This window comes from Monodon monoceros, unplaced genomic scaffold (genome assembly GCF_005190385.1).
Source record: "Monodon monoceros isolate NGI ecotype Baffin Bay Population unplaced genomic scaffold, NGI_Narwhal_1 Super_Scaffold_5, whole genome shotgun sequence".
NCBI classification, from domain to species: domain Eukaryota; kingdom Metazoa; phylum Chordata; class Mammalia; order Artiodactyla; family Monodontidae; genus Monodon; species Monodon monoceros.
The window spans coordinates 113,942,953-113,970,043 of record NW_021703782.1 but is presented as its reverse complement, the minus strand read 5'-3'; the positions used below and the strand labels follow the sequence as shown (position 1 = coordinate 113,970,043).

Sequence of the window (27,091 nt, the reverse complement as noted above, 5' to 3'; positions counted from 1 at the left end):
CACGAGGGGAGTCCCTTAAGGTGGAATTTGATGTTGTTGACCTTAAAACTAAAACAGCCAGTTATTTTACCAGCAAAATGTGTTTATTTGGGAATAGCAGAGAATTGCAGCCATGGTATAGCAAAAACTATAGGCTAGTCCAGCAAACAAAGGAGAGGAAGTTACTTTACAGAGAAAAAGGAGGAAGTTGGGAGGGGCTGCTCTGAAGGAAAGTCCACAGGAGGGATGGGAGAGTTCAGGATGGTGATGGCTTCCCAGTGCCTGAGCTGAGAGGGTTCCCATCTGCTGGGCTTGTTGCCGGGCAAGGAGAGATCTTCCTTCCTCTTGCCAGGGCCCTAAAGTAGAGACATCTTCCTGCTGGGAATGCAAGTCATGGCTCTTCCTGTTGGGTCTGTGATTCACCTGGAGTGGTAGTGCACAGGAGCTCCCCCTCTGGCCTCCGCACTCCCTGCTGAATTAGGTTTCTTTTATTCAAATTCACAAAGTCGTTCTTCTTTTCTGATACAGACATTTAGTGCTATACATTTCCCACAAATTTTCATGTCTTCATTTTCATTCACTTCAAAATGCTTTCTAATTTCATTTTTGATTTCTTTTTTGACTCATGCATTATTTTGAAGCATATCCCCTGAATACTTGGGGATTTCTCAGATAGCTTTCTCTTATTGATTTCAAATTTAACTCTATGTGCTCAGAGAACATACTTTCTATGACTCGAATTCTTTTAGGTTTATTGAGACTTGTTTTATTGCTCAGAATATGGTCAGTCTTGGTAAATGTTTCATGTGATTTTGGAAAAAATACATATTCTACTGTTAATGAATACAGTGTTCTATAAATACTACTTAAGTTGGTTGACGGTATTGTTCAGGTCTCCTGTACCTTTAGCAATTTTCTGTACACTTGTTCTGACAATTACCTGTGTTTTGGATTTGTCTCTTTCTCCTTGCATTTTTGTTAGGTTTGGTTTTGTGTATTTTGAAGCTCTGTTATTAGGTGCATAAATGCTTAGAATTGTGTCTCTGTAATCCACTTTGTCTAATATTAATATAGTCACTCCAGCTTTTTTATGACTAGTTGTCAGCCTCGTTTTTCTTTTCCCATTCTTGTACTTTAGCCTCTTTATGTTAACATACTCTGTTTCCTGTGGTTTCTTGAATATATGAAATGCAATTATAATCTAAATGTCCTTAACTACTAATTCTTTCCTCTGTATCATTTCTGGTTCAGTGTCTATTGATTGATTCATCCTCTTTATGGGTTGAGTTTTCTTGCCTGTTTGCATGTCTGGTAATTTCTTTTTTTAAATAAATTTATTTATTTACTTACTTTTGGCTGCGTTGGGTCTGCGTTGCTCTGCGCAGGCTTTCTCTAGTTGCGGCGAGTGGGGGCTACTCTTTGTTGCGGTGCACGGGCTTCTCATTGCAGTGGCTTCTCTTGTTGCGGAGCACAGGCTCTAGGCGTGCAGGCTTCAGTAGTTGTGGCATGCAGGCTCAGTAGTTGTGGCGCACCGGCTTAGCTGCTCCGCGGCATGTGGGATCTTCCCGGATGAGGGATCGAACCTGTGTCCCCTGCATTGGCAGGCAGATTCTTAACCACTGCACCACCAGGGAAGTCCCTGCCTGGTAATTTTTGATTGGATGACAGTCATTGTAGTTTTACTTTGTTAGTGCCAGATGTTTTGGTGTTCCTAGTGTTATTCTCAAGCTTTGTGCTGGGTTGTGGCTAAGTTATTTGGGAACAGTTTGATCTTTTCAGGTCTTGCTTTTAGCTTTGTTAGGTGAAATCAGAATGGCATTTAGCGTCGGGCTAATCTTACTTGTTTTTTTTCTTTGTCTTTTTTTGGCTGCATGGCACAGCTTGCGGGATTGAACCCAGGCCGTGGCAGTGAAAACCTGGAATCCACTAGGCCATCAGGGAACTCCCTAATTTTACTTCTTTACTGAGCTGAAATCTTTTTTAGTGCCCTTCCCAGAACCCTGTGAGTTGTGGTGTTTCCCCCCGATTGCTGGGAGCAGGCCCGTTCCTGCCTCATTGTGAGCTCCAGGGATTATTTGCTGCTAATCCTTTTGGGTGGCTCCTTTCCTGGCCTTGCGTAATTTCTTCTTCTTTTTTTTTTTTAAAATAAATTTATTTATTTATTTTTGGCTGCATTGGGTCTTCGTTGCTGCGTGCAGCTTTCTCTAGTTGAGGCGAGCCAGGGCTACTCTTCGTTGCAGTGCGCAGGCTTCTCATTGTGGTGGCTTTTCTTGTTGCAGAGTTCGGGCTCTAGGCACGTGGGCGTCAGTAGTTGTGGCACACGGGCTCAGTAGTTGTGCCTCGCGGGCTCTAGAGCACAGGCTCAGTAGTTGTGGCGCACGGGCATAGTTGCTCCACGGGATGTGGGATCTTCCCAGACCAGGGCTCGAACCCGTGTGCGCTGCATTGGCAGGCGGATTCTTAACCACTGTGCCACCAGGGAAGCCCCCGTAATTTCTTCTTAAACATCGTGCTTTATTGGTTTTCTATTGCTGTTGTAACAAAGTACTACAAACTTAGTGGCTTAAACAACACATATTCATTATCTTAAAGTTCTTAAGATCAGAAGGCTGACATGGATCTCATGGGGCTCAAATTGGGTTGCTAGGGCTGTGCTCCTTTCTGGGGACTCTGGGGAGGATCTGTTTCCTGCTGTTTCAGATTGTTGGCAGAATTTGGTTCTTTATGGCTGTAGGACCAAAGTCCGTGTCTTCTTGCTGACTGTAAGCTGAGGGTTGTTCCCAGCTTCTATAGGTGCCCATATTCGTTGGCTCAGACCCTCCTTCCTCCATCTTCAAAGCCAGCCATGGTGGGTTTTCTTCCCATGCTTTGATTTTCTCCCCCTTTTTCCATCTCAGCTCTCTGACACAGCTGGGAAAGGTTCTCTGCTTTTAAGAACTTAGGCTGGTCTCACCCACATAATCCAGGGTAATTTCTCCACCTCAAGGTCTGTACCCTTAATCCCATCTGCTAAGTCCCTTTGCCAGATAAGGTAACATATTCACATTCTGGGGATGAGGGCATGGGCATCTTTGGGGACATTATTCTGTTGCCCCTGTGCTGGCCAGTAAGTCAACTGAGTGACCAGGAGACCCTCTGCAGGTCTCTGGACTTCTCTCTGGTACTAGACCCTCCAAACTCCAGCCAGACTCAGGCCTCCCGAGATGCTCCCCGTCCTAACTCTGGTCCTTCCTGAGTGTCCTCAGCTGGATGTGCCCTATAGGTGACGAGCTGGAGTGACCTCAGGGTTTCCTGCCCTTCGTTTCCTGTTAACCAACAGCCTGAGAACTATGGCTTCACGTGTTTTGTTCAGTTTCTTAGTTGTTTTGGTTGAGATGGCAAACGGGTCCATCCCTCCCAGGTGGGCTGGGGGCTGACGTCTCTTATGCTTGTTTGCGTTTGCTGCCACTTGAGTCGAGTGAGCACAGCTGTCTGCACTTGTGTGAAGGATGTTCCAGCTGGAGCTGGTTAGCCCCTTTTCTCTGAGGCGTGGACATAGCTGTATCTTTCCACAGGGCAAAGCCTCTGCCCCAGGAACTGGCTGCTTGCCTTGTAAACTCAGACCAGTTCTGGGAACTCAGGATGTGGGTTCCATGTGTGGGGGTGCCTGCCTCTGAGAAGTGTCCTGTGGGCTTTCTGAAGCCTGTGGCCGGTGCACCTCACACCTGCCTGCCGGCTGTGGCGCTTCCGCCTTTCAGCTTTTCGGGGGGGGGGTGGTGGTTTCTGCCACCTTCTTGCTGCGCTGCCAGTGGAATATGTGTTTTTATTTCTTGTTTTCCTTGTTATTTTCAGACCTTTCCAGAAAGGGGAAACGCCTTGCTGATGCCACCAGCTGCAAACCAGTCCTCGCCGCCTGCTTTCTGTCTGCCTGGGATTCCTGGAAGCTTCTGGTCTGCTAATTTTATCTTTTCTTGTTTTCTAGTGCTCTTGTGGGTTTGTTCTTTTAAAACATGCATCTTTTCTGTCATTTCACTGAGGTTTTGGTGGGATGGGTGAATGCTTAGGACCAGTGTGCCTTCTTGATCTAGAATTCTCACTTATTTTTTAAAAATTAATTAATTAATTAATTAATTTTTGATTGCGTTGGGTCTTCGTTGCTGTGCACGGGATTTCTCTAGTTGCAGAGAGCCGGGGCTACTCTTCATTGTGGTGCATGGGCTTCTCATTGCAGTGGCTTCTCTCCTTGTGGAGCACGGGCTCTAGGTGCGCAGGCTCAGTAGTTGCAGCATGCAGGCTCAGTAGTTGTGGCTCACGGGCTCTAGGCGCACAGGCTCAGTAGTTATGGCGCACAGGCTTAGTTGCTCTGCGGCATGTGGGATCTTCCCGGACCAGGGATCGAACCCGTGTCCCCTGCATTGGCAGGCGGACTCTCAACCACTGCGCCACCAGGGAAGCCCTCTCACTTATTTTAAATTCCACCCCCTAACCCTGTCCCCGCATTAGGTGACTTCTCACTGCCCCCTTCCCGTGTGGCCGCAACCAAATGAGCACATCCTCCATGCTCGGGAGCAAGGCCAGGCGTCTCTCCTTTGCTGCCTCCACCTTCAGCCTTTTCTGAATAGGTGATGACTGGGGAATGAAGGGTGGTGACCAGCAAATCGAGGACACTAGTGTGAGAAAGCAGCACTGTACAGGTCCTCGGAGAGTGTGCCATAGGGCAGAGCATGTGACCACGTGGTGAAGTGGGGAGCCGCTTGCGTATTTCATGGGCTTTATCCTTTGGGTCCATCTGTTGCAAGTGGCGCTTCGAGGCGTGTGGTGTTTGGATCCCGTGTGCTGTTTGGATGGTTGGTTTCAGGCGCCAGGGAGCCCACCAGATCCCTGTGCTGCCCGCCCAGTCTCTCGGCCAGCAGGAGGCTCATTTAACATTGTGCTGGGATCTCAGGCATGGGGAGTCCTGGCCCCGCAGCCACCAAGGCAGTTGCTCTTGGCTCTCAGGGAGGGTGTCCCTGCTCCGCACAGACCGCCAGCAACACCAGACCTGATGCGCACAGAGTGAAGGGAGATGCTGTAGCTGGAGGTGGTAACACGCTTGCCCAGGCCACCGTGGGCCAATCAGGACCAGCCCTGGTGGGCCGGCCACGCATCGGCGGGGCTGACAGCTGCTGGGGTGGAGGAGAGCCGGTGACCATTGAGGGGACGGTGCCTTCCGTCCTCCGCACGCCTTTCAGCCAAACTGTGGCAGAGACAGTTCCCCCAGGGCGAAATTGTTTAAACCTTGTGTTTTACACAAACACAGTAACTGCTCAAAAACTGAGGAGGCTTATGACTTAAATGTTGCACGTCTGGTTGCTCCAGGTTTGAAGACAGCTGTCCATGTTCACACCGGGCGAGAGGAAGCCACGGCCACAGCAATGAGCGAGTCATACGTGAAGAGTGAGTGTGTGGCAGGTCTCCATGTCGTGCCTGCCGGTTTCTGAGTTTGGGACACAGGAGAGCCCGTGGCGTTGAGTAAATGTGCTTGGAAGGAATGACGCTTGCACGCACACACTTTCTCTAAGTTTCCATTAGAAAAAAAAAGAAAACAAAGCTCGTCTCTGCAGATGCTGGCGCAGAGGTCCAGGTTTGGCCACAGGCTCAGTCTGGCGTGGGGGACGGCATTTGCCTGGCACAGGGGGCTTCGTGCTCCATGTGGGAGGGTCCCTGAGCCTTCGTCCCTTCTTACAAAAGCCCCAGGGCTGGCATCCACTCTGGCTGGCCGCTCTGCTTGCAGCCAGGGCCAGCTGTTTGCTGAGGGCATGGCCCAGGGCGGGGCAGAGGCTGGGAATGGTGTTCCTGCCCCACAGGTTCCATCCCCAGGGTGAGGGTCTGCGAACCGCTGGCGGGCACACGCCCGGAGCTCTCGGGGCACTGAGGATGGGGGGTCCTGTCCGTGGGGCGGAGGCCTGGATCTGAGTGTGGGGAGTCCCCAGGGTGAGGAGTCTGCGAAAGCAGCTGGTGGGACTGGGGTGCCGCCTGGCAAGCACAGGGCAGAGTGTGGGCCAGAGGGCCACCTGGGGCAGCTTCCGAAGGGGCCCTGAGTCTGCACCGCCTGCCTTTTATAGGAGCTCGGATCGGATCCAGCGGGGCCGGAGACGTGGAGCAGACGTGGCCTGGGCTGGAAGGTCGGGGTACAGGTGGCTGGAGTGACCTCAGAGCAGGCGGCCAGTGGGTCCCAGAGATCCCGGCCAGCGCAGTGGAGGCTGCAAAGTGGCCAGGCCGGCGCGGCGGTCTCCTCCAGCTGTGGGGCCGAGTCCTCAGAGGCTGAGCGTAGCGATGGTGGGGTCGGGGCCGGGCCTGACTACCCCACTGGGCTTTGTCACGGCAGGGCTGTTCACCATTCTGCTGGACGCTGTCACCGACAAGGACCCTCAGGTGCAGGAGCAGGTGTGTGGCGCCCTGTGCGCCCTCGGAGAGTCACAGCCTGAGGAGGCTCTCCGCGCCTGCGAGGAGCACCTGCGGCTGCACGAGAAGGTATTGCTGCTCCTGCCGGGCAGGGCTGTGGGGCGGGGCCTGCGGGGCGGGGCTGCGGGGCGGGGCCTGCGCCAGGGGTCTGCGCCAGGGGTCTGCGCCAGGGGTCTGCCGGCTGGCTGGGTCCGGAGTGCAGAGCCGTGCTGCTGTGGGTAGAAAATCGTACCTGCAAGTCCAAGCCCCCTCGAGGCGGGCAAGCCCAGCATAGATGACCCTCTTTGCCTCGTGGCCTGTGGGTTGGTCCTGTCGTGGAGGGACCGGGTGGTGAGCACTGCAGCGTCCAGCCGCTCACTCGCAGGCCCAGTGCCGCCGTCCCCTTTCGCTGACCCGCTGGAGCCTGGACAGCCGTCCTCGCCGATGAGAGAGGGCAGCTCGCGTCCACCGCAGTAACGGGAACACGTGGACGGGCCTCGGAGAGGGGCTGTGGCTGGGTGGGCGCGCCGACTGGACTCTGCAGAGATGGCTCAGAAGGGGCTCTGCCAGTTCCCCCTCTCCTGGGTCTCGGCTCCACGGTTCTGTGATGCTCTCAGCTCCCTGTGGTGGGAAATTGTTTCAGTTTTCCCCAGTGCGTGTTTTAGGCTCATTCCTGGGAGTTAGACTTTCGGTCTCAAAAGACCATTTTTCTTTTTGCTTTTGCCATTTGCTCAGTAAAAGAGGATCCCTATACAATATAAGTTATTTCTCTCTCATCTGTCAACTGCCGTCTCCTGGGGGAAAGAGTCGAGTCCTGCTGAGCGGCTTGTGCTGCGGCTTGATGGCCTCTCCTCGTGGGGAGGGTCCCCTGCCCCCGCCCCGCTGTCCTAGCTGTTCTGGGCCTTTTACGTGTTCGTGGACTGCTGTTGACACTGGGGGTACATAGGACGGGAAGGGCACCCTCACGCTTGGGCACGTGTGTGTCTACCCAGGCTCCTCGGCTCATGGAGCTTCACGGTGCGTGCACGCTGGGCGTCAGGGCCCTTCTCTTCGTGGCCGAAAGGCTCCATCATCGTGACCTGCTGAATTCAGTGTCTGATTGTTAGACAAAGATTAGGACCGCCCTGGCTATTTGAGGAGATGGCCTAAGAGCACTAAACGTGGCTAAAAAGGCTTTGTTATTTTTAACAGTTCATAGCAGAATTTAAGTGTGCTTCATACTTGTCATTTTCTGGCTCATTTATGATTTTACCCCTTTTCTAGCCTTTTTAGTTTCTTCAACCAACTTTAAAAACCAGCTTCCTTCACAGTGGCCCTTTACAGTAAGTGTGTCTGGAGTTGGAAGCCCTGTCCCTCGCAGTGGAGCCCTTCCCAGCGCCCTCCCCCGCCAGCCGCCGCCACTGCCTCATCCATACCCTGCTGCTAGCAGCTCTGGGCCACTCACTCGTGTCTCTTCACAACCGGACGTTATTGGGCTGCATCTTAGCATGTACATTTCAAATCCCCTTGATTCTCTCTCCAAAAAGATGTGGGATAGCAGAAGAGAGGTGTACAGCACTATCTGGTCATCGTAGGTCAGTGCAGCGTTTTGAGATGCGTGCGATACTTTGTAGATATCAGCTTCTCGAGGCTTCAGTGTGCCTGGGGCACTGGGGCATGTTCGCTGCTCCTCCAGCTGGTCCTGGTCTGTGTTCCTGGACGGTGGTGGGCCGCACAGTTTTAGACAGATCCAGTCTCCTTCCTGTTGGCCAAGTCTCAGCATAGGAAAGGTGAACACAGGGGCAAGCAGGCTCCTTCGCAAGGGCTGTCAGGCCAATGGACAGGGAAGTGATTTGGGGAAGAGACGCAGAAATAGTTGTCTTAGCCCCCTCTGGCTCCTATGACAAAATGCCACAGACTGGGTGGCTCTTAGACAACAGACTTGTGTCTCCCACAGTTCTGGAGGCTGGAGGTCTTAAGATCAAGGTGCTGGCAGATTCGGTGCCTGGTGAGCGCTTGCTTCTTGGTTTATAGATGGATGTGTCCTTCCTTTGTCCTCACCTGGCAGAAGGGATGAGGGAGCTCTCTGGGGTCTCTTTTATAGGGGCACAAATTCCATTCATGAGGGCTCCACCCTCGTGGCCTAATCACATCCCAAAGGCCCTGCCTCCTAACGTCATCCTGCCCGCAGGTAGCCTAGTCATCCAGTTCGTCCATTTAGTGGACTCAGTCAGTTCTGGGGGTGGGGGAAGGGCAGCAGGGGTGATGGGCTCATTGGCCACCCACCAACACATCAGAATGGTTGAGCCGGAAATCTCACACACACCTGCCAAGGGCAGGTATCATCAGAGAGCTGCCCCCACCCCCACCCCCCAACCCCGTTCCATTCCCAATGTGCTACCTGACGGGGCTGTGGCTACATCATCCTGCATGAGGGCCTGGGCGAAACCCCCTCCCTCAGAGGGAGTGCTGCACATCTTCCTTTGACGTGGTTACTGTTCTGCTCATTGAACTCTCAAGAGCAACGTAAAGTGGAAATAAAATCTTAAAAAATAAGCAGCTGTTGCAACTTTGTAGAAGTAGAAGAATCCATCCTAAAATTCATAGGGAATCTCGAGGGATCCTGAATAGCCAGAACATTCCTAAAGAAGAAGAACAAAGCTGGAGGCCTCCCAATTCCTGATTCCAAAATTGACTAGAAAAGCTACAGTAATCAAGCCAGTGTGGCACTGGCATAGACAGACACATAGACCAATGGAGTAGAATAGAGCCTAGAAATAAACTCTCACATATACAGTCAAATGCTTTTCAACAGGGGTGCCAAGATAATTGAATGCGGAAAGGATAGTCTTTTCAACAAATGATACTGGGAAAACTGGATATCCATTTGCAAAAGAATGAAGTTGGACCGCTACCTCACATCATACACAAAAATTAACTCAAGGGGTCAAAGACCTAAACGTAAAACCTAAAACTGTAAAACTCTTAGAAGAAAACATAGGACAGAAGCTCCTGGACGTTGGACTTGGCAATGATTTCTTGGACATGACACCAAAGGGACAGGCAACCCACAGCATGGGAGAAAATGTTTGCAAATCATATATCCAATAAGGAATTAATATCCAGGATATATAGAGAACTCTGAAAACTGAGCAACAAAATACCAAACTACTCAATTCAAAAATAGGCAAAGGACTTGAATAGACATTTCTCCAAAAAAGATATACAAATGGCCACTAAGAACATGAAAAGGTGGTCAGCATCCCTAATCATTAGGGAAATGCAAATCAAAACTACAGTGAAATACCACCTCACATCCATTGCAATGGATACTATCAAAAAAAGAGAAAGTAACAAGTGTTGGTGAAAATGTGGAGAAATGGGAAACCTTGTGCAGTGGTGGTGGGAGTGTTAAATGGTGCAGTGGCTATGGAAAACATTATGGAGGTTCCTCAAAAAATAAAAATAGAATTACCATATGACCCAGCAGTTCCACTTCTGGGTATATACGCAAAAGATGGAAAGCAGAGTCTCAAAGAGATATTTGCACACCTTTGTTCATAGCAGCATTAATCACATTAGTCAAAAGGTAGAGGCAACCCAAGTGCCCATCAGTGGATGATGGATAAGCCAGATGTGGTCCATCCACACAACGGAATATTCAGCCTTAAAAAGGAAGTGAATTCTGGAAACTCCCTGGCGGTCCTGTGGTTAGGACTCAGCCCTGTCACTGCTAAGGGCCCAGGTTCAATCCCTGGTCGGGGAACTAAGATCCCACAAGCCGTGGTGCTGCAAAAAAAAAAAAAAAAAAAAGGGAATTCTCACACATGCTACAACATGGATGAACCTCTTTTTTTAAAAAAAATATTTTTCTCTAGGGATACATAGGACTTTTAAAAAATAAATTTATTTTTATTCATTGTTTTTGGCTACATTGGGTCTTCGTTGCTGTGCGCGGGCCTTTCTCTAGTTATGGCAAGCGGGGGCTACTCTTTGTTGTGGTGCACAGGCTTCCCATTGCGGTGGCTTCTCTTGTTGTGGAGCCTGGGCTCTAGGCGCACGGGCTTCAGTCGTTGTGGCTTGAGGGCTCCAGAGCACAGACTCAGTAGTTATGGCACACGGGCTTAGGTGCTCCGTGGCATGTGGGATCTTCCCGGACCAGGGCTTGAACCCGTGTCCCCTGCATTGGCAGGCGGATTCCCAACCACTGCGCCACCAGGGAAGCCCCTGAATGAACCTCCTTGAGGACATTTTGCTCAGTGAAATAAGCCAGTCACTATAAAGGACAAATACTGTATACTTCTACTTCTATGAAGTGTCTAGAATAGTCAAATTCAGATACAGAAAGTAGAAAGGTGGGTGGCAGGGGCTGAGGGGATGGGAATGGAGAGACAGGTTCCAGTTTTATAAGATGGAAAGAGCTATGGGGAGGGATGGTACTGACGGCCACACCACCAGCTGAATGTATTTAATACCACTGCACTGTATGCTTGAGAATGGCTAAGATGGTAAACTTTGTTATGTGTATTTTAACACAATTTAAAAAAGCGAAAAATAGAACAAAACAAACCAGTAGGGCTTCCCTGGTGGCACAGTGGTTGAGAATCCGCCTGCCAATGCAGGGGACACGGGTTCGAGCCCTGGTCTGGGAAGATCCCACATGCCACAGAGCACCTAAGCCCGTGCGCCACAACTGCTGAGCCTGCGCTCTAGAGCCCGCGAGCCACAACTGCTGAAGCCCGTGAGCCACAGCTACTGAAGCCCGCGTGCCTAGAGCCCATGCTCTGCAACAAGAGAAGCCACTGCAGTGAGAAGCCCGCGCACCGCAACAAAGGGGAGCCCCCGCTCGCCGCAACTAGAGAAAGCCCGCGCGCAGCAACGAAGACCCAACACAGCCAAAGATAAATAAATAAATTTTTAAAAAACCCAGCAGCTGTGAATGACCCCATCAGTAGGACATTGGTACTTTCCCCAGGTATAAGCTGTATGTTTCTACTTGAAATAGAGGGGTTCCTGCCCTCCCCTCTCGCGTGCAGGGCTGAGTGACCGGGTAGTGTGGGCCCCCCCCCGTGAGGGCTGCTAGCAGCCTCTGCAGGAGGGAGCGTGGTGGGGACGTCGTTGGCAGGGGGCCCGAGGGTCACGAGCACCTTTTCTCAGGCCTGAGCAGCTCTGCAGAGTGCAGCCAGCCTGAGTCGCACCCTTTCTTGCCCTCTTTGCTCCCGTCACGTGGCCTGGGCACTCCAGCTGCACTGAGGTTGTGCCCCCTGGTCTGCACCCCCTGTCTGGACGCTGCATTCCCGGGGGGAGGGGGGAGGGTCCTCAGGGAGCAGCGGGTCTTGGTCTTTCCTGGCTCCCTGAGTATTTCCTGTCCTCACCGCCGGTCTCCGTGACGCCCGGGACTCCCGCAGGATGAAGCCCTTCCCTTGGCTGGGCTCTGCTCACGTCGAGGGGTTTTCTGTCATCACCGTGACATGCCCTCCACCTGTCACGGCCTCCGCTGTGGTCTGCGTGTCCTCAGTGAAGGCGAGGATGATGCGTGCTGGACGGGGGCACTGCAGGGACATGGCTGAGGAGAGGGCTGCACCAGGACATATGCAGAGCTCCCCAGGAGGCGGGCCACCCAGAGCGACGCCGTCAGGAGACCAGGGCTCTTTCTTAAGCTCAGAGAGGAGCCGTGAGAGACAAGCAGGTCCTGGCCCTCCCTCCATGGTTCTCTCCTCAGCTGGCGCATCCATACCGGACGATGATCCTGAGGGTCATGGAGACGGTCGTGAGCAGTCACATCGGCGAGCTGGACAAGGGCTTGGCCAGGGCCAGCATCCTCCTGGCCTCCAGCGAGATGACCAAAGTGAAGGTCCGTGGGGCTGACCAGGTCCTGGCTTGGGAGGGAAGCTGCCTTCCGAGGCCTTTCCTCCCAAATGCCTTAAGGGTGTGGGTTTGTGTCCGGCTGCCTCGGCTTGGCCCCTGGGTCCTGTGCACTGACTGCCCTCCTGGGATGGGGAGGGTCACCCCACAATGGAAACTGACACAGAGAGCAAACTCCCCGAACCCTCAGGGCAGACGCAGGGGCGGTGGTGCCTGGTGTGTGGAGGTGCTGAGAGCAAACTCCCCGAACCCTCAGGGCACACGCAGGGGCGGTGGTGCCCGGTGTGTGGAGGCGCTGGGCTCAGCAGGGAGCCCTGCTCCCAGCAGCAGCAGCGTGTCCCCTGGCGTGACTGAGGGCAGAGTGTCTCGTTTCGCTTCCTGGGCGGTTTCAGGGCGAGGTCTGCCTCCTTCGGTCTGGGTGCCAGTTCAGGTCTTTTGGGGGGATAGGAACTGGTTTGTGACTGGCAGCAGGCCGCCAGCAACGTCCTGGTGGCTTTGGGAAAGCGTTTCATCAGCAGCGTGATGGAGGAGATACTGAGCAAGTTCCAGCCCGGGGTCCTGCCGCACCATTTTGTCGTGCAGACGCTCGCCAACCTCTCAGTTTCCAATGGTAGGTGGCGGCCCGGCCCCTTCGACCCGTGCTCTGAGCGGTCGTGAAGACCTCTGAGAGCCCGCCGGCCTCGGTTCCTTGTGTCCCAGCAGAAGGAGCTCAAGGCGTGTGGCCGGGGTGCCTTCTGCCTCCCCTGGGGCACAGGGCCCGAGGGAAGGACAGGCTGGGTGGGGATGGCAGTGGGGCCCCCGTGACGTACCCCTCTTGCAGTGTTCGGCATGGTGCCCTTCCTGACGTCCATCTTGAGCACCATGCTGCCCATGCTGAGTGCAGCCAAGCCCGACTCGATGAGGGTGGTGTTCTGCTGTGGTAAGACGGGGCCTCCGCGGGCAGGTGGGCCTCTGCGGGCAGGTGGGCCTCCGCGGGCAGGTGGGCCTCCGTGGGCAGGTGGGCCTCCGAGGGCAGGTGGACCTCTGAGGGCAGGTGGGCCTCTGGGGGCGGGTGGGCCCCGGGGGGCAGGTGGACCTCTGCGGGCAGGTGGGCCTCTGAGGGCAGGTGGGCCTCTGCGGGCAGGTGGGCCTCCGCGGGCAGGTGGACCTCTGCGGGCAGGTGGGCCTCTGAGGGCAGGTGGGTCTCTGCGGGGCGGGTGAGTCTCTGCGGGGCAGGGGCTGGGTGCAGCCTGTCCACTCCTGGACCTTTTGTCTCCGGTGCCCCTTTGTGGGGCTGTGGGTCCTCCAGGCTGCAGGAGGAGGGCGGGACATTTAGAGGAAGGATGACTGCAGGCGCGGGCTGGGTGGGCACTGCTGCAGATAGAGACCTGGCCTCTGCCGTCTGACTGCTTTTCTCTGCTGCTGGGGGCCCCCCTGCCCAGGACTTCACACTGCAGTCCCTGAGCCCTGGACGCTTGATGTGGGGCGGGAAGAGACTTACCCAAAGCTGCAGCTGCTTCCCATTTCTCTCCCTGCCCCGTGCTGGGAGCGTGACCATTCCCTGGGCATCTTGGGATGCGGTATTCACTCTCCCACCTTCTGTGTGCGGCCCTCCGCGTGCCTGGGCAGGGGACGGTGCCTCGCGGCATGACTCTTGGGGGAGAGGAGGGCAATCGTGTGGGAGGGAAGCAGAGGGTCCTGAGACCTGGGGGCTGAGGGGGCCTGGGCCTCTTCTAGCAGCCACCACATTGCCCTTGTCCTTCAGCTTCCTGGTGTCCCTAGTGTCCCCACCAGTCTCAGGGAGACTGCTGGCCGGTACTGAGGGGAGGGAGAGGGAGCATCTAGGCCCGCATGAGGACTGGACCCTTTTTAACCTGCAGCCCAGCCTGTTAGCAGGTGCTGGGCTTCCACCCCAGGCTGCCAGCTAGGGAGCATGTGGTGAGGGCGTGGCCGCACTGGGCAGGGCTCAGGGTTGGGGTTGGGGGCTGGTAGCTAGAGGCTTGGTGTTTGGGGAGGGTTCCTAGGGAAGCTGCGTATCTTGCACACACCTGGGGACTTTCCTAGCCAAGGCCTAGAGCTTTGGGCCCCAGGCCTCCCTGTTCACAGTGGCTTTGGGTTCAGGGTTCCCCTGCTTTCAGGGGGCCCTAGGAGGGGCTCCAGCCCCTGCCAACCCTCCTCACAGCCCCCCGCGTTCCCCATTCTCTCTATTCCCTGCCATGGTCTCTTTGGTGCCTCTTGCAGGCTCCTCCCAACTGTGCGTGATTGGCAGGCTGCTTGGGCTGAAGGGCAGAAACCCTCCTTGACCTAGTTTTGGCTGAAAAGGGAAATTGTGACAGGATCCCCGATCAGCTGGGTGGGAATCACCGCTGAGCTGGGAATGCAGGAGCAGGACACAGAAGGGGCCGAGGCAGAGCTGAGGGGCTGGGGCTGTACCTCAGGTGCGCCGCACACGGGGAGAAGACCAGCCTAGGACAGAGCCCGTGTCGGAGCCGAGGGCTTAGGTACCGGCCCCAGGCAGCTCCTCTGGGAGGCACTGGCCTCGCTCCGGGAGGTGCAGGGCCCTGCACAGAGAGCTGACTCGCGCTTCTCAGGCACTCTGGTCCCAGCCCTTCATGGGCCAAAGGCCCCTGCAGTTCCCACCTGTTGGTATGTCGTGTATGAAGCAAGTGCGTGGGGCCAAGAGACCTGCCCGCAGGCTGCCCTCCTGCTGAGGTGTGCGCCCCTCACCGCAGACAGAACGTTCAGGGTCTGCAGTTGGAGGGAAGAGTGGTCCTGCCTGCTGGAGGGGCCTCAGTCGGGCCAGGAGGGTCCACAACAGCCCATCAGCGGCCTGGGTGGGCCACGAGCGGGCTGGGGCCTCCTGTCCTTCCAGACAGCCTCTGGTTCTGGGCAGATGTCTGTGTCCACTGCCGTGAGGCGGCACAAGTGGGCAGCGGCGCTGGGCCGAGAACAGGAGCACGTGCACACTTGAAGCTTCTCGTCCAGTTTGCAGTACGCTGTGGCCAGGCAGGGGAAGAGTGGGCAGGGAGACCCAGAGACCGTGTTGACATGCCCCAGACAGCAGGGTGCACGGCTGGCCTGGCCACACTGTCCAGCACCAGTAGCGGCCAAAAATCACCGCCCACGAGGAAAGTCTCTGATAGGAAAGGTGGCCGCAAAATAAGCAGAAACCGAGACTTGGAGAAAGCAGACGGTTCAGGGAGGAGAAGACAGGCAGGAAAGGAAATCTGTGGTTAATGTCCTCCGGGAGCTAAGAGAAGATGCGTTCAGGAAACAAGAGCGTGTGGCTTTGAAGAAGCTACATTCGGAGAATAAAATTAAGCTTTTGGGAATTAAAAACATGATGAAAATGGAAGGCAGAAATGGAACAGAAAGTTGAGGAAATCCTCCAGAAAGTAGAGCAAAAATGCAAATATATGGAAAATAGGAGAGAAAAGAATTAGCAGGCTAGGCCATGAAGCCAGCATTCGAATAAGACAACCTGGAAAGAACGAACGGAGAGAGTGGAGTGGGGGAGTCGTGCAATAATCCCCGAACCTGCCCTGCAGCAGGAGCTGTTCCTGATGGAGAGGCCCTCCAGGCACCGCACCAGGAAGACTTTGCAGGGGGGTGGGCAGGGATGGTCCAAGGGGAGGCTGAGGAAATAGGGTGGCCTTGCCTCCTCTCGCTCAAGCGAGAGCGCCAGAAAGCTCCAGTGGAAGGCACCCTCTGAGAATCAGAACCCTGCCCAGATGCTACTTGAGCAGGAGATAAAGGCTCTTGTGGAGAAGCCACGATCAGGAAGGGTGCGGTCCCACATGGGGCCGAGAGAGCCCCAGGGTGTGCGGCAAGAGATGTGGAGGTCGCCTTGGTGACTCGTGCCTGGAGAGCCAAGGAGACTCAAACCGCAGTGGTCGGTTACTCTGGGAAACAAAGCTGCTCATGGACGGAGTGGGTGGGCTCTGGCAGCGTGGGTCTGGAGGGATGGACGGGAAGGACTGGCCCTGTCCTTGCGGGGAGTAGGTGAGGAACATCGTGGACACGTTATTTATCGAGAGATAGATCAAACCCCATGTTTGCTTCTGGAGCAAGGGAGATTGGGCTGGCGGAGGGTGTGTGAGAAGTGCCCTTTACTTTATGCCTGTGTGTGTGCCTGATGAAACACTCAAGCCTAGTAACAGGTCCGGGGGTGGGTTTCTGCTTCTGGCCATATGGTAGCCTGTTACCCTGAAAGACCTTCCCACGCAAAATACCTAGGATCCCTGATCAGTTTGACCAACAGCCTGACTGAACAGCTCAAGGAGGCAAAAGAGTGGGGGGACGAAGGGGCCGTGGAGGAGTGGGGGGTTGAGAGAGGAGCTGAGGGTTCTCGGGGCACCTGCAGCCCCGGTTTTAGCAGCCGTGTGGCAGGGAGGGGACCAGAGCCCACCTCGCCAGACCCTCCAGGGGCCCATCCTCAGTGGAAGGGCTGCCCATGACACAGAAACCTTCCCCCAGGAGGTAGTTTTCTTTCAGAATTTCTTTATGTTCTGTCTTGAGCACGTGTGAACATGGCTGCCCTCCTGTAGATGGAGGGTTAGGGTTAGTCTTTCTGCTGGGCTGCAAAGCCCAGGCTAAGAAATTAGCCTTACAAGTGGACCAGGTTTGAGTTGTGAGCTGGGGCAAGTAAAGACCCCCGGGGCAGCTGCTGCAGCCCCTGCCTGGGCGCCGGGCTCTGCCCTCGGGAGGCCCGGCCGGGAGCCGCCGCCTCTCCGGGCCATTGCATCCTCATCTCCCCCTCCACTGCCCAGGCCCCGTGGCCAGGGCCTGGCCTCCGACTCTCCTTCGTGGCCTCATCGTCTCCCCTGACCCAGGGTCCAGGTCCTGCTGACCACTCGCAGGTCTGCAGCAAAGCGAGTCCCCAGGCTTACCCGCCTGGTATCCACAGCACAGTCCCTTCCACAGACACAGACCCCCAGGCCAGCGCTCCCCACCCTCGGCACCCCGCCACCGTGCCCCCAGGTCTTCTTCCTACACGTGTCCTGGGGGGCCCATGCCTGCCCGGCACAGCGGCCCTTGAAAGCGTGTGGCACGCATCTCTGTGAGGGGAGAGGTGGGCACAGCAGACTGGAGTGGGCCAGGCGTGGTGGCCTGGGGGCATTTTGGGGAGGTTGGTGCCTGTACTGGTTTCCTTGGACCACCTCAACGACAGACCACAAATTGGGGGGGTTAAAACAACAGAAATGTGTTCTCTACGGCTCAGGAGGCCAGGATTCCGAGAGCAGGGTGTTGACAGGGCCGTGCGCCCTCTGCGGCTCTGGAGAGAAACCTTCCAGGCCCCCTGGTGTCTGGAGGTGCCCGTGCATCCTGGCGCGTTGGCTCGAGGCTGCAGCAGTGCAGCTCTGCCTCCGTTGTCCCCGCATGTCTGTCTCTCTTCTTGTGAGGACACGGTCCTGTTGGAGTTGCCCGCCCCACACTGTGACCTCGTCTTGACTCTTTGCATCTGCAAAGACCCTATTTCCGAGAAAGGTCACGTTCTAAGCTTCTGCGAAGCACGCGAGTTGGGGGACCCTTCACGCCCGCACAGCGCTTTGGTCCCGAGCTTGGCCGGGTGCTCTGGAGCGTGTCTCGCAGGCAGCATGGCATGTTAGAAGGGGCAGGTGTCGCGCAGAAGCTGTGTGGCCATGGGCCGGCCGCCGCTTACCGCGTGGGTTGCCACAGCTCTGCAGCGCTTTAGCGAGAGCACCCTGGAGTACCTGGCCGACCTGGACCAGGCCCCCGACCCCACGGTCAGGAAGGATGCCTTCGCCACTGACATCTTCAGCGCCTACGACATCCTCTTCCACCACTGGCTGCAGAGCCGGGAAGCCAAGGTATGTGTGGCCCGTAGGGACCTGTGGCCTCACCTAGCTGGCTTTCCTCTTCCACCCCCAGCCTGGAGGTACTGCTCCAGTCACCTGGGCCTCTTCTGGGGTCCTGCGGGTTCTCGGGTGTCGGGGGAGAGATCTGTCTACGTGTGCCCCTCCCTCCCCCGCCCCACAGGTCCTCACAGAGTAGGGCTAGTTTTCTGGGGCCCCAGCGCTGGAACTCTCCCTGCAGGCCCACTCCCTCCACCCCTTTAGGACCCCTGCTCGCGGTAACCCGGGTCTCCGAGTCCAGCTGTGGGGTCCTTGGGGAAGGGCTCTTTGCACATCTCTGCCCCGGGCTGACGGGCGTTGCCGGCCGGTCCGCACGCGAGCGCCTGTCCCTGTGTCCCCCCAGCTGCGGCTCGCTGTGGTGGAGGCCCTGGGGCCCATGAGCCACCTGCTGCCCAGCGAGAAGCTGGAGGAGCAGCTCCCCAAGCTGCTGCCTGGAGTCCTCGGCCTCTACAAGAAGCACGCCGAGACTGTCCACGTGTCCAGGGTGCGTTCAGGAGTTCAGCTGCAGGGGGCACGGGGTCAGGGGGAAGCCCTGGGGGCAGCCAGCCTCAGTGGGGGCGCGGACAGGAGCCGGGAGCCAGGGCCACCTGGCCTTGCCGCGCGCCCCCTTCCCGGCCCTTCCCCACGAGCGAGCGCTGGGGTGGAGGGCTGGGAGACTCCCGCAGCCAGCAGGGGTGGGGCAGGGCCATGAGGAGGCCCTGACGGCCCCTCTCCTCCCTCCTCGAGCAGAGCCTGGGCCAGATACTCGAGGCGGCAGCGAGTGTGGGCAGCCGCACGCTGGACGTCCAGCTTGACTCACTCCTGGCTGCCCTGCACGCTCAGGTGGGCTGGGGGCCCAGGGAGGGGTGGGAGCATGCTGGGAGGTGCCTGCTGAGGGTCAGGGAGCAGGAGGCGGGGCTGAAGCGCCGTCTGCCCAGCGCTGGGGCTCGGGCCGCGCGACACAGCACAGCCCCGCCGTGCAGGGGCCGGAGCGGGCAGCCAGCAGGCCAGGGGCAGCTCTGGGGCCATCTGCACTGGCTGTGCGTCCCGAGGGCCCGGGCTCAGGTGGAGACCCCCTCCAGGGGTCTTGATGGCTCTGATGGAGAAAGGGCTTCGAGGAGGCTCCGCAGCCGTGCACACCCTGCCCCCCCCCCAGGTCAGATGAGGGGCATGGAGGTCACGGGGAGCTCTGGGGGGACGTTGCGTCCGTGGGACTTTCTGAGTGGGAGAGAAGAAGGCCGGAAAACTAGAGAGAGCGTGGGCAGGCGGCTCTGTGAGAAAGAGAAGCAGGGAGAGTGGACTTACTTCCTTGCTCCCCCCACCCCCTGGGGCATCTCTGGGCCTGCTCCACTCCCACACCTGCTGGGATGCCAGCCTGGCCCGCCGGCCTGAGCCCTCACCTGCCACACACACGGACGGCGCCCTGCGAGGGCCGGGGGTCGGGCTATGGTAGAGAGATTAAATAGTAATTTTAGTGTGTGAGCAATGGTAATGAACCTGAAAAACTGTATGAAGTGGATAGATTCCTAGAAAAATCTTAAAAATGTCAAAATTGGCAGAGAAGAAATAGAAAACTTGACTAAACCAGTAAAGAAATGGAAACAACATTCCAAGCCCTTCCTTTCTGAAAGCAAACCCAGGACCCACGTGGTTTGAAGGTTGCGTTCTTCCAAACTTTTGAGGGACAACTAATTTCCACCATACACAGGTGGGCTTGGAAATGAGAGAAGGATCCAGAGCTGCCTGATGGATTCTTTGAGGCTGGTCTTGATTCCAAATTCAAGTCAGGACCACACAGAAAAATCTAGGTCTACTACTGTGAGGCTAGATGTGAGGATCGTGTGCTCAGTGAAGGGAGTTGCCCCGCACTGCGCTCCCAGCACTGCGCCCTCAGCACCGTTCCCTCAGCACTGCGCCCTCAGCACTGAGCTCCCAGCACTGCGCCCTCAGCACTGCACCCTCACCACCGTTCCCTCAGCACTGTGCTCCCAGCACTGCGCTCCCAGTACACGAGGGGTGTAGGGCCCAGCCAGGGGGGCTGCACAGCGCTGAGGCCAGTCAGCTCACCTCATCATGGAACGAGATTCCCGAAAATATTCTCTGATATCAATCAATGCAGAAAAAGCTTTTGATAAAGTTCAACACCTGTTTGTCACTAAAGCTCTTAGCAACCAGGATCAGAAAGGAACTTCTCTAACTTGATGAAGTTTAAATACCCAGACTCTCCGCGTACATCATAGTGAATGGGAGACAGGTACGTTTCCTCTAGTGTCAGGAGTAGGAAGGAGCCCCACTCTCAGTGTTAATGGGGAAAGGAACAGAAATGGGGGGAGTGAGGACCGACCTGTCGTTCATCTTCTCCCGGCCACCCACCCTCCGTCCCGTCCCCTCTTTGCCTTTCCCGAGGCCCCGAGCTCCTCTTAATACACTTAGCGATGGGTGGGTTGCCACTCGGGTCTCCCCAGCGAGAAGGCACAGGCCTGAGGGGGAGGGTTCGCTCTGTTCCGTTCCCTGCTGTCCCAGCACCGGTGTGTGTTACCCGTGAGCACTCAGTAGATGTTTGTTTTATGGATGGTTGATTTATTCATCCAGAAATGCACTCATATATGAACTGAGTCGGTTCACAAATACTAGAACTAAGTTCAGCAAGGTTGCCAGTTACAAGACCACCCTGTAAAAATCAGGAGCGTTCTTCTCCATCAGTAGTGACCAAGCACAAAAAAATGACCATTTACAACAGCAACAGAAACTTACTGTAAAGCATCTGGGAATTCACCTAACGAAGAATGCCTAAGATCTCTATGGAGAAAAAGTTTACAACTCTGAGAAAAAGTGAGAGATGCAGCACAGTGCCATTTACTTAGTATAAAAATGACTGCGTAAAACTATAAAAACAAACAATGATTACCTGTGGGGTGGGGGTGGGGCTTAGACGGGAAAATAAATATATAAAAGCTGAAAAGGCAGAAAAAATGTGATATTTCCTTCTCTTAGAGCTTTCCGTTCATGTCTTTTGTTTTTCTATTGGTTTTTAGAGTTTTTTTTCATATTGATCTGTAGCAGTTATTTATAGTCTCATATCACGTATGTATAAATGTTTCTACTTTGTCCGTTATCTGTGGCTCTGTTTATGGTTTTTTGTTTGTTTGTTTGTTTTGCGGTACGCGGGCCTCTCACTGCCGTGGCCTCTCCCGCTGTGCTCCGGACGCGCAGGCTCAGTGGCCATGGCTCACGGGCCCAGCCGCTCCGCGGCATGTGGGATCCTCCCGCACCGGGGCACGAACCTGCGTCCCCTGCTTTGGCAGGCGGACTCTCAACCACTGCGCCATCAGGGAAGCCCTGTTTATGGTATTTTTTGCCATGCAAAATTATTTAGTTTTTACACCATCATTTATTCATCTTTTATGTTACAGTTCAGCTTTTGCTATACTTGGAAAAGGCTTTCGAGTTCTGCAATTAACTTTTAGCTTCTCTCATTTTCCCCTATACTTTTACTGTTTAATCCGTCTGGAGTTTATCTTAGGGAGAGAGTGAGAATCTAGTGTCATCTTTTCTCCAGATGACTACCCATTTGCACTAGTTATCTATTGCCCTTTGACCGATCACCCCAAAACTTAGCACGTGAAAACAGCAGCGGTTTACTGCCTCCGAGCCACTGCGGAGTCCTGAGCAGCTCAGGCCCCCGCGTGGTCTCGGTCACGCATCTTCTGAAGGCTCCCCGGGGCGCGGGGGTTCTGCTTCCAAGCCGGCTCCCTGCTCCTGGGCTGCCTGAGTGGCTGAGCGAGCCCGGGAGCAGGTAGGAAGCCGCAGTGCCTTTTATGGCCAGGTTCGGTCTTTGCAGTGGAAGTGACAAGCAGCACCCTGGGGGCCTGGAGCAGAACCTGGCCGCCTGGCACTCACCTGGTCCTGCACTCACCGCTGGTCACTTCTCACCTTAGGGCCCTGTGCCCGGAGGCCCTGTGGGTGTCCTTTGTTGTGACCTTGAGGGGTTGAGTGGGGACTGGGGTGCCACCCAGAGCTCAGCCCCCAGTGAGTGTCACCCGCTGAGGTGCAGTGGAGCCCACAGACACATGTGCCAACAGCCTCTGTTTTTACTTTTACTAGTGCAGCTCCTTTTTCTTTTACAATTTTGAACGAATGGACTCGAGGTATTTTGGTTTCCAGTGCTTTCTGCATTCTAGAGGTCCGCGGTTTCCAGCCCAGGATGTCATGCCCAGGAAAGCGGGAAAGTGTCTCCTTTCTCATCAGGGAATGTGTCTTGGGAGTTTGTTTTCCTGGCTGGTGGTGGGAGGGGTGGGGTGTAGACGGAGCCAGGACTCTTTTCCCTTGAGAGGGCCAACTGGAAGGTGTGGGCTGAGGTCCCCAGGGCGGTTCCAGCCACAGGCAAGGGGCTCCTGCACCCAGGTGAGAGAGCGCCTGAGGGACCTGCCCCTGGGCCCAGCATCGTCAGGGGACCTGTCCCTCCCGTGGCCTTGCTGGGCCCCCGTGACTGTGCCCTCTGTTCCCGGAGCAGATCTGCGTGCCCGTGGAGTCCTCGAGCCCTCTGGTGATGAGCAACCAGAAGGAGGTGCTGCGCTGCTTCACGGTGCTGGGTACGAGGCCGGCGGCCTGGCTGCTCTGGGGGGTGGGGGGGCCCTTTGTCTCATGTGCTGCCCGCCTGTGTCTCTGGGGAGCATACAGCCAAGGCCTGGCTGGGCCGCAGCCCCGAGCGTCCGGCCTCCCTGGCCGCCGGGCCTAGCTTGTCTTGGAGGTGCAGACAGCCAGCAGGGAGCAGAGGACAGCTCGTTACAAACAGTTCTTTGATGAGCGCTTGCCCTGCAGCCTGCTGCTCGCCTGACCGCCTGCTGGCCTTCCTGCTGCCCAAGCTGGACACCAGCAACGAGAGGACCCGTGTGGGCACCCTCCAGGTCGTGAGGCACATCATCAACTCGGCCGGTAAGTGCCCTTTGTGGCGCAGATGGAAAAGGCAGACATTGTCCAGCTTTTAGGTGAAAAGGAACATCTTGCTTTGAATTCTTTAAATATTTTCCCCAACTTTCTAGTTTGCAAAATTCCAAACTTTTTGAAAAGTTGCAGCAATAGTGCTCATCAGCCTCCCAGCAGGCGTCCATCGCTGACCTTTGCCCTTGACGGCTGGCTGTGGACGGTGGGTCACGGTGCCCCTGACCCTGGGCCCGGCAGCTGCCACATGCCCGCCGGTCTGGTGGCTCAGTCCCGCTGCCCCGTCACGCTGTCTGCCGCAGCTGCCCCTCAGCGTGGGGTCTGTGCACGGGCATATGTTGCCTAGTTGTGTCTTAGACGTGGACCTTTGAGAAGAGTTGAGGCCGGTTCTGTAGACAGTCCCTCAATTTCCGTGTGTCTGATGATTTCCTCGCAATTGGATGGAAGAATTCGGGTTTCTTGCTTTTAAGGCTAATTTAATCAGCAATAGGCTTGAACAGTTTTCGCACTTAAGTCTGTTTTTTCCGGTGAGCTTGGTTGCTAAACAGTGGCCATGGCCGTGGGCCACGCCAGGCCTGCGGCCTGCTTCTGTACAGTCCTGAGCTGAGAGTGGTTTTCACATGGCAACGGGCTGTACAAGCAAGCGAAGGAGATGTGACGGAGACCGCTTGTGGCCCTGGAAGCCCAAGTGCTCTCTGCCTGACCCTCTATGACGAGTATGTGGGCCAGGTGGCACCCGTGGACTCGGCAGCTCTCGGGTTTGGGGAGTGAGGGGGCAGCGCTCGGCGGGCAGGGCCGGGCCCTGCCGTGAGCCCGGGAGCACGTGGCTGGTGGCTGCTGGGGAAGGGTGGTGCTGGGACAGAGAGCAAGGCCTCTCACCTGAGCCACAGCGCCCTCGGGAGCCCAGGTGCCTGCGGGCCTCGTCTGGGCCTCGGCTGGGCCTTCGCTTCCTCTCTGATCTGCTGTTCGTGGTCATTAGCGGCGCTGAACGTTCTTTACGCGGTTTAGCCTCGCTTGCCTCTCCTTTGTTAATTCTTCTCTCACGATGATGTTCCAGGGTCACTTCGTATCCACTTGTCTTTCATTTTTTCCTTTAAGTTCTTTCTCTGGCCATAAGTGTATATATGTATATATGGTTAGGACTCGGTGCCCTCACTGCCCAGGCCCCTGGTTCAGCCCCTGCTCAGGGAACTAAGATCCTGCAAGCCACGCGGCGTGGCCAAAAGAAAGATGTTGTACATATAAAAAATGGAATGCTACTCGGCCATAAAAAGAATGAAATAATGCCATTGCAGCAACATGGATGGACCTAGAGATTATCATACTAAGTGAAGTAAGTCAGGAAGAAGACATACAATATATCACTTTTATGTGGAACCTAAAATATGACAGAAATGAACTTATTTACAAAATAGAAACATACAGACAGAAAATTGTTACCAAAGGGGAAAACTGGGGGGAAGAGATAAATTAGGAGTTTGGGATTAACAGATACTACTATATATAAAATAGATAAACAACATACTCAGTATCTTGTAATAAACTATAATGGAAAACAATCTGAAAAAGAATAGATACATAGGGCTTCCCTGGTGGCACAGTGTTTAAGAACCCGCCTGCCGATGCAGGGGACACGGGTTCGAGCCCTGATCTGGGAAGATCCCACATGCCGCGGAGCAGCTGAGCCCGTGTGCCACAACTACTGAGCCTGCGCTCTAGAATCCACGAGCCACAACTACTGAGCCCACACACCTAGAGCCCGTGCTCCACAACAAGAGAAGCCACCACAATGAGAAACCCGCGCACCGCAGGGAAGGGTAGTCCCTGATCACCACAGCTAGAGAAAGCCTGCACGCAGCAACGAATGCAATGCAGTCAAAAAAAAAAAAGAATAGATACGTTTATGTATAACTGGATCGCTTTGCTGAACACCAGCAACGCTGTAAGTAAACTCTACTTCATTAAAAAAGTAAAATTTTTAAAAATTATATATAGATAGATAGATGGATAGATGTAAATCTCGCCCTTTTGGGGGGCTTGGCCCTTGGTGGTTTCATTTGCGCGTTTACAATTGTGGTAGAACACACAGAACATAAAGTTTTCCGTGCTCATCGTAGGTGTGCACTCAGCAGCGTTCAGTACATTCACACTCGCTGTGCAGCCGCCTCCAGGACGCTTTTCATCCTGCAAACCTGAAACTCTGTCCCCACTAAACAACACTCCCCACATTTCGGTCCCTTTTAAACCTCAGGTCTCCTGTGCTCTTTTCTTTCCCTTGTAATTTATCCGTGGAAGAGCCTAGGCCATTGGACCTGTGGAGTTTCACACGGTCAGCTTGGTGGGCTGTGTTCTCGAGGTGCAGACTGAGGTTCTCGTCCGTCCGGATTTCTTGCAAATTGGCAAGAACTCAGACTCCAGTCGAGTCCCTTTGGCAAGACTGTAGGGGGCACAGTGTGTACCGGGCGGCCTCGGCAGCACTGCCGCTCTCCGCCTGGGGCACGGCTTGTGCTGCGCCGATTCGCTGGGTGCCGTGATGAAGAGACGCTCTTCACCTGCCTCAGCCATGCAGAAGTGTGGCTCATGTAGGAACTGCAGCCTCAGCTGTTGGCTCCTTTGTTTTGTCAGTTTTCAAGATAATACACTGGTCCCCTATCATCTTCTAAAGGTGACCATTGCTCTTTAAAAATATCAAAGGGACTCATGAATTCAAACATATTGGAGAAATTTCAGTTCATTGCAGTTATCACCATTATTTTTTAATTAACTTTATTGGAGTATAGTTGATTTACAGTGTCATTTTAGATTCTGCTGTACAGCAAAGTGAATCAGCCGCATGTATCCGTATATCCCCTGTTTTTTAGATTATATTCCCATCTAGGTCACCACAGAGCACTGAGTAGAGTTCCCTGTGCTAGACAGTAGGTCCTTATTTGTTATCTATAGTTTTTACCATTATTGGAGCTCAAATTGCGTCATCTCCGGGGAGTGGGGAGACTTCTTCAAGTTCGAGTCCTTTGATGATGAACTAAGCTCGTTGTGTATATTTCTTGCCCCAGACCTGGAATCAGCCATTCCAGGCTGTGAGGCCTCCAGTTCCCTGCGTGAGGTGGGATCATGACACACCCCTCCCCTGGGGCTGTCCTTGGAATGACAGCGCCATCACTGTGCTCCCAGTCTCTGTTTTCATTTAAAAACTTGTTTTTGGCCACACCACGTGGCTTGCAGGATCTTAGTTCCCGACCAGGGATCAAACCCGGGCCCTCGGCAGTGAGAGCGCAGAGTCCTAACCACTGGTCCACCAGGGGGTCCCTCTTTGTTTTTAATTTTATTAATCTCACGACCACTTCTTGGTATTCACTTTTTACCCCCATTTAAATGTCAGAATGCGACTTCCCTGGCGGTCCAGTGGTTAGGACTCCGCACTCTCACTGCCGAGGGCCCGGGTTCGATCCGTGGTCTGGGAACTAAGATCCCACGTGCGGCGTGGTGCGGCCCCCCACCCCTGAAAAAAACTAAAATAAATAAATATCAGGAAAGGAAGGGTTATACAGCTGGTTCTCAAAGTGGGGTCCTCAGCGCCAGCTCACCTGGGAATGTGTGAAAAGTGAACGCCTGAGCCCACCTGGGCCTGCAGGTTGGAGTGGGGAGAGGGGACAGCGGCTGGTGGTGCTTAACGAGCCTGCTGTGATTCTGATGCCCCAGGAGACCCCCTGACCCTTGCACTTGAACTGGGATACCTGCTCAGCCCGCTCTTTCTCTGCTGCCCTAAACTACAAACCTCCTAGCTTTTTAATTGGGTGAAATAATGTTATTTGCTGAAAAAGGTCATCTCCCCCTCCCGCCCACCGGAGAGAAATGGGTGGGCCTGTGCGTATGCGGCACCCCCCCTCCTGCCACGTGGAGGGCCACACTGAGGCCAGAACCCCGGCAGTGTGGCCTTGGGCCTTGTGGGGGGGGGGGGCGGCCTGAGCCATCTCTCTGTTTCCCGCAGCTGCGCAGATGGAAGTCAAGCAACCCTTTATTCTCTCCTCCATGAAGCTTCCTCTTCTGGACAACAACAGCAAGGTAGGTCAGCGGGCAGCCCTAGCTCC

General features: G+C 55.0%; 1 protein-coding gene across 9 annotated transcripts in view; it reads left to right on the top strand.

Moving 5' to 3' along the window:
* The window catches only part of MROH1 (maestro heat like repeat family member 1), a 66,800-nt gene that overhangs the window by 7,938 nt on the left and 31,771 nt on the right, over positions 1-27,091 (top strand). For 6 of the 9 annotated variants that reach the window (XR_003790722.1, XR_003790723.1, XR_003790724.1 and 3 more), the window contains exons 1-11: positions 5,358-5,394; positions 6,326-6,471; positions 12,083-12,214; positions 12,673-12,835; positions 13,046-13,144; positions 17,884-18,035; positions 18,424-18,564; positions 18,810-18,902; positions 22,573-22,651; positions 22,881-22,994; positions 26,992-27,065. Coding sequence is in view for 4 of the 9 variants with exons in the window: in XM_029202128.1 (XP_029057961.1) it covers positions 5,373-5,394; positions 6,326-6,471; positions 12,083-12,214; positions 12,673-12,835; positions 13,046-13,144; positions 17,884-18,035; positions 18,424-18,564; positions 18,810-18,902; positions 22,573-22,651; positions 22,881-22,994; positions 26,992-27,065 (1,215 nt within the window). In the remaining 5 variants the exon portion in view is untranslated. Of the gene's footprint in view, positions 1-3,810; positions 3,909-5,316; positions 5,395-6,325; positions 6,472-12,082; positions 12,215-12,672; positions 12,836-13,045; positions 13,145-17,883; positions 18,036-18,423; positions 18,565-18,809; positions 18,903-22,572; positions 22,652-22,880; positions 22,995-26,991; positions 27,066-27,091 lie in introns of those variants that run through there. The other 3 variants (XM_029202130.1, XM_029202127.1, XM_029202126.1) reach the window with 2 other exon arrangements.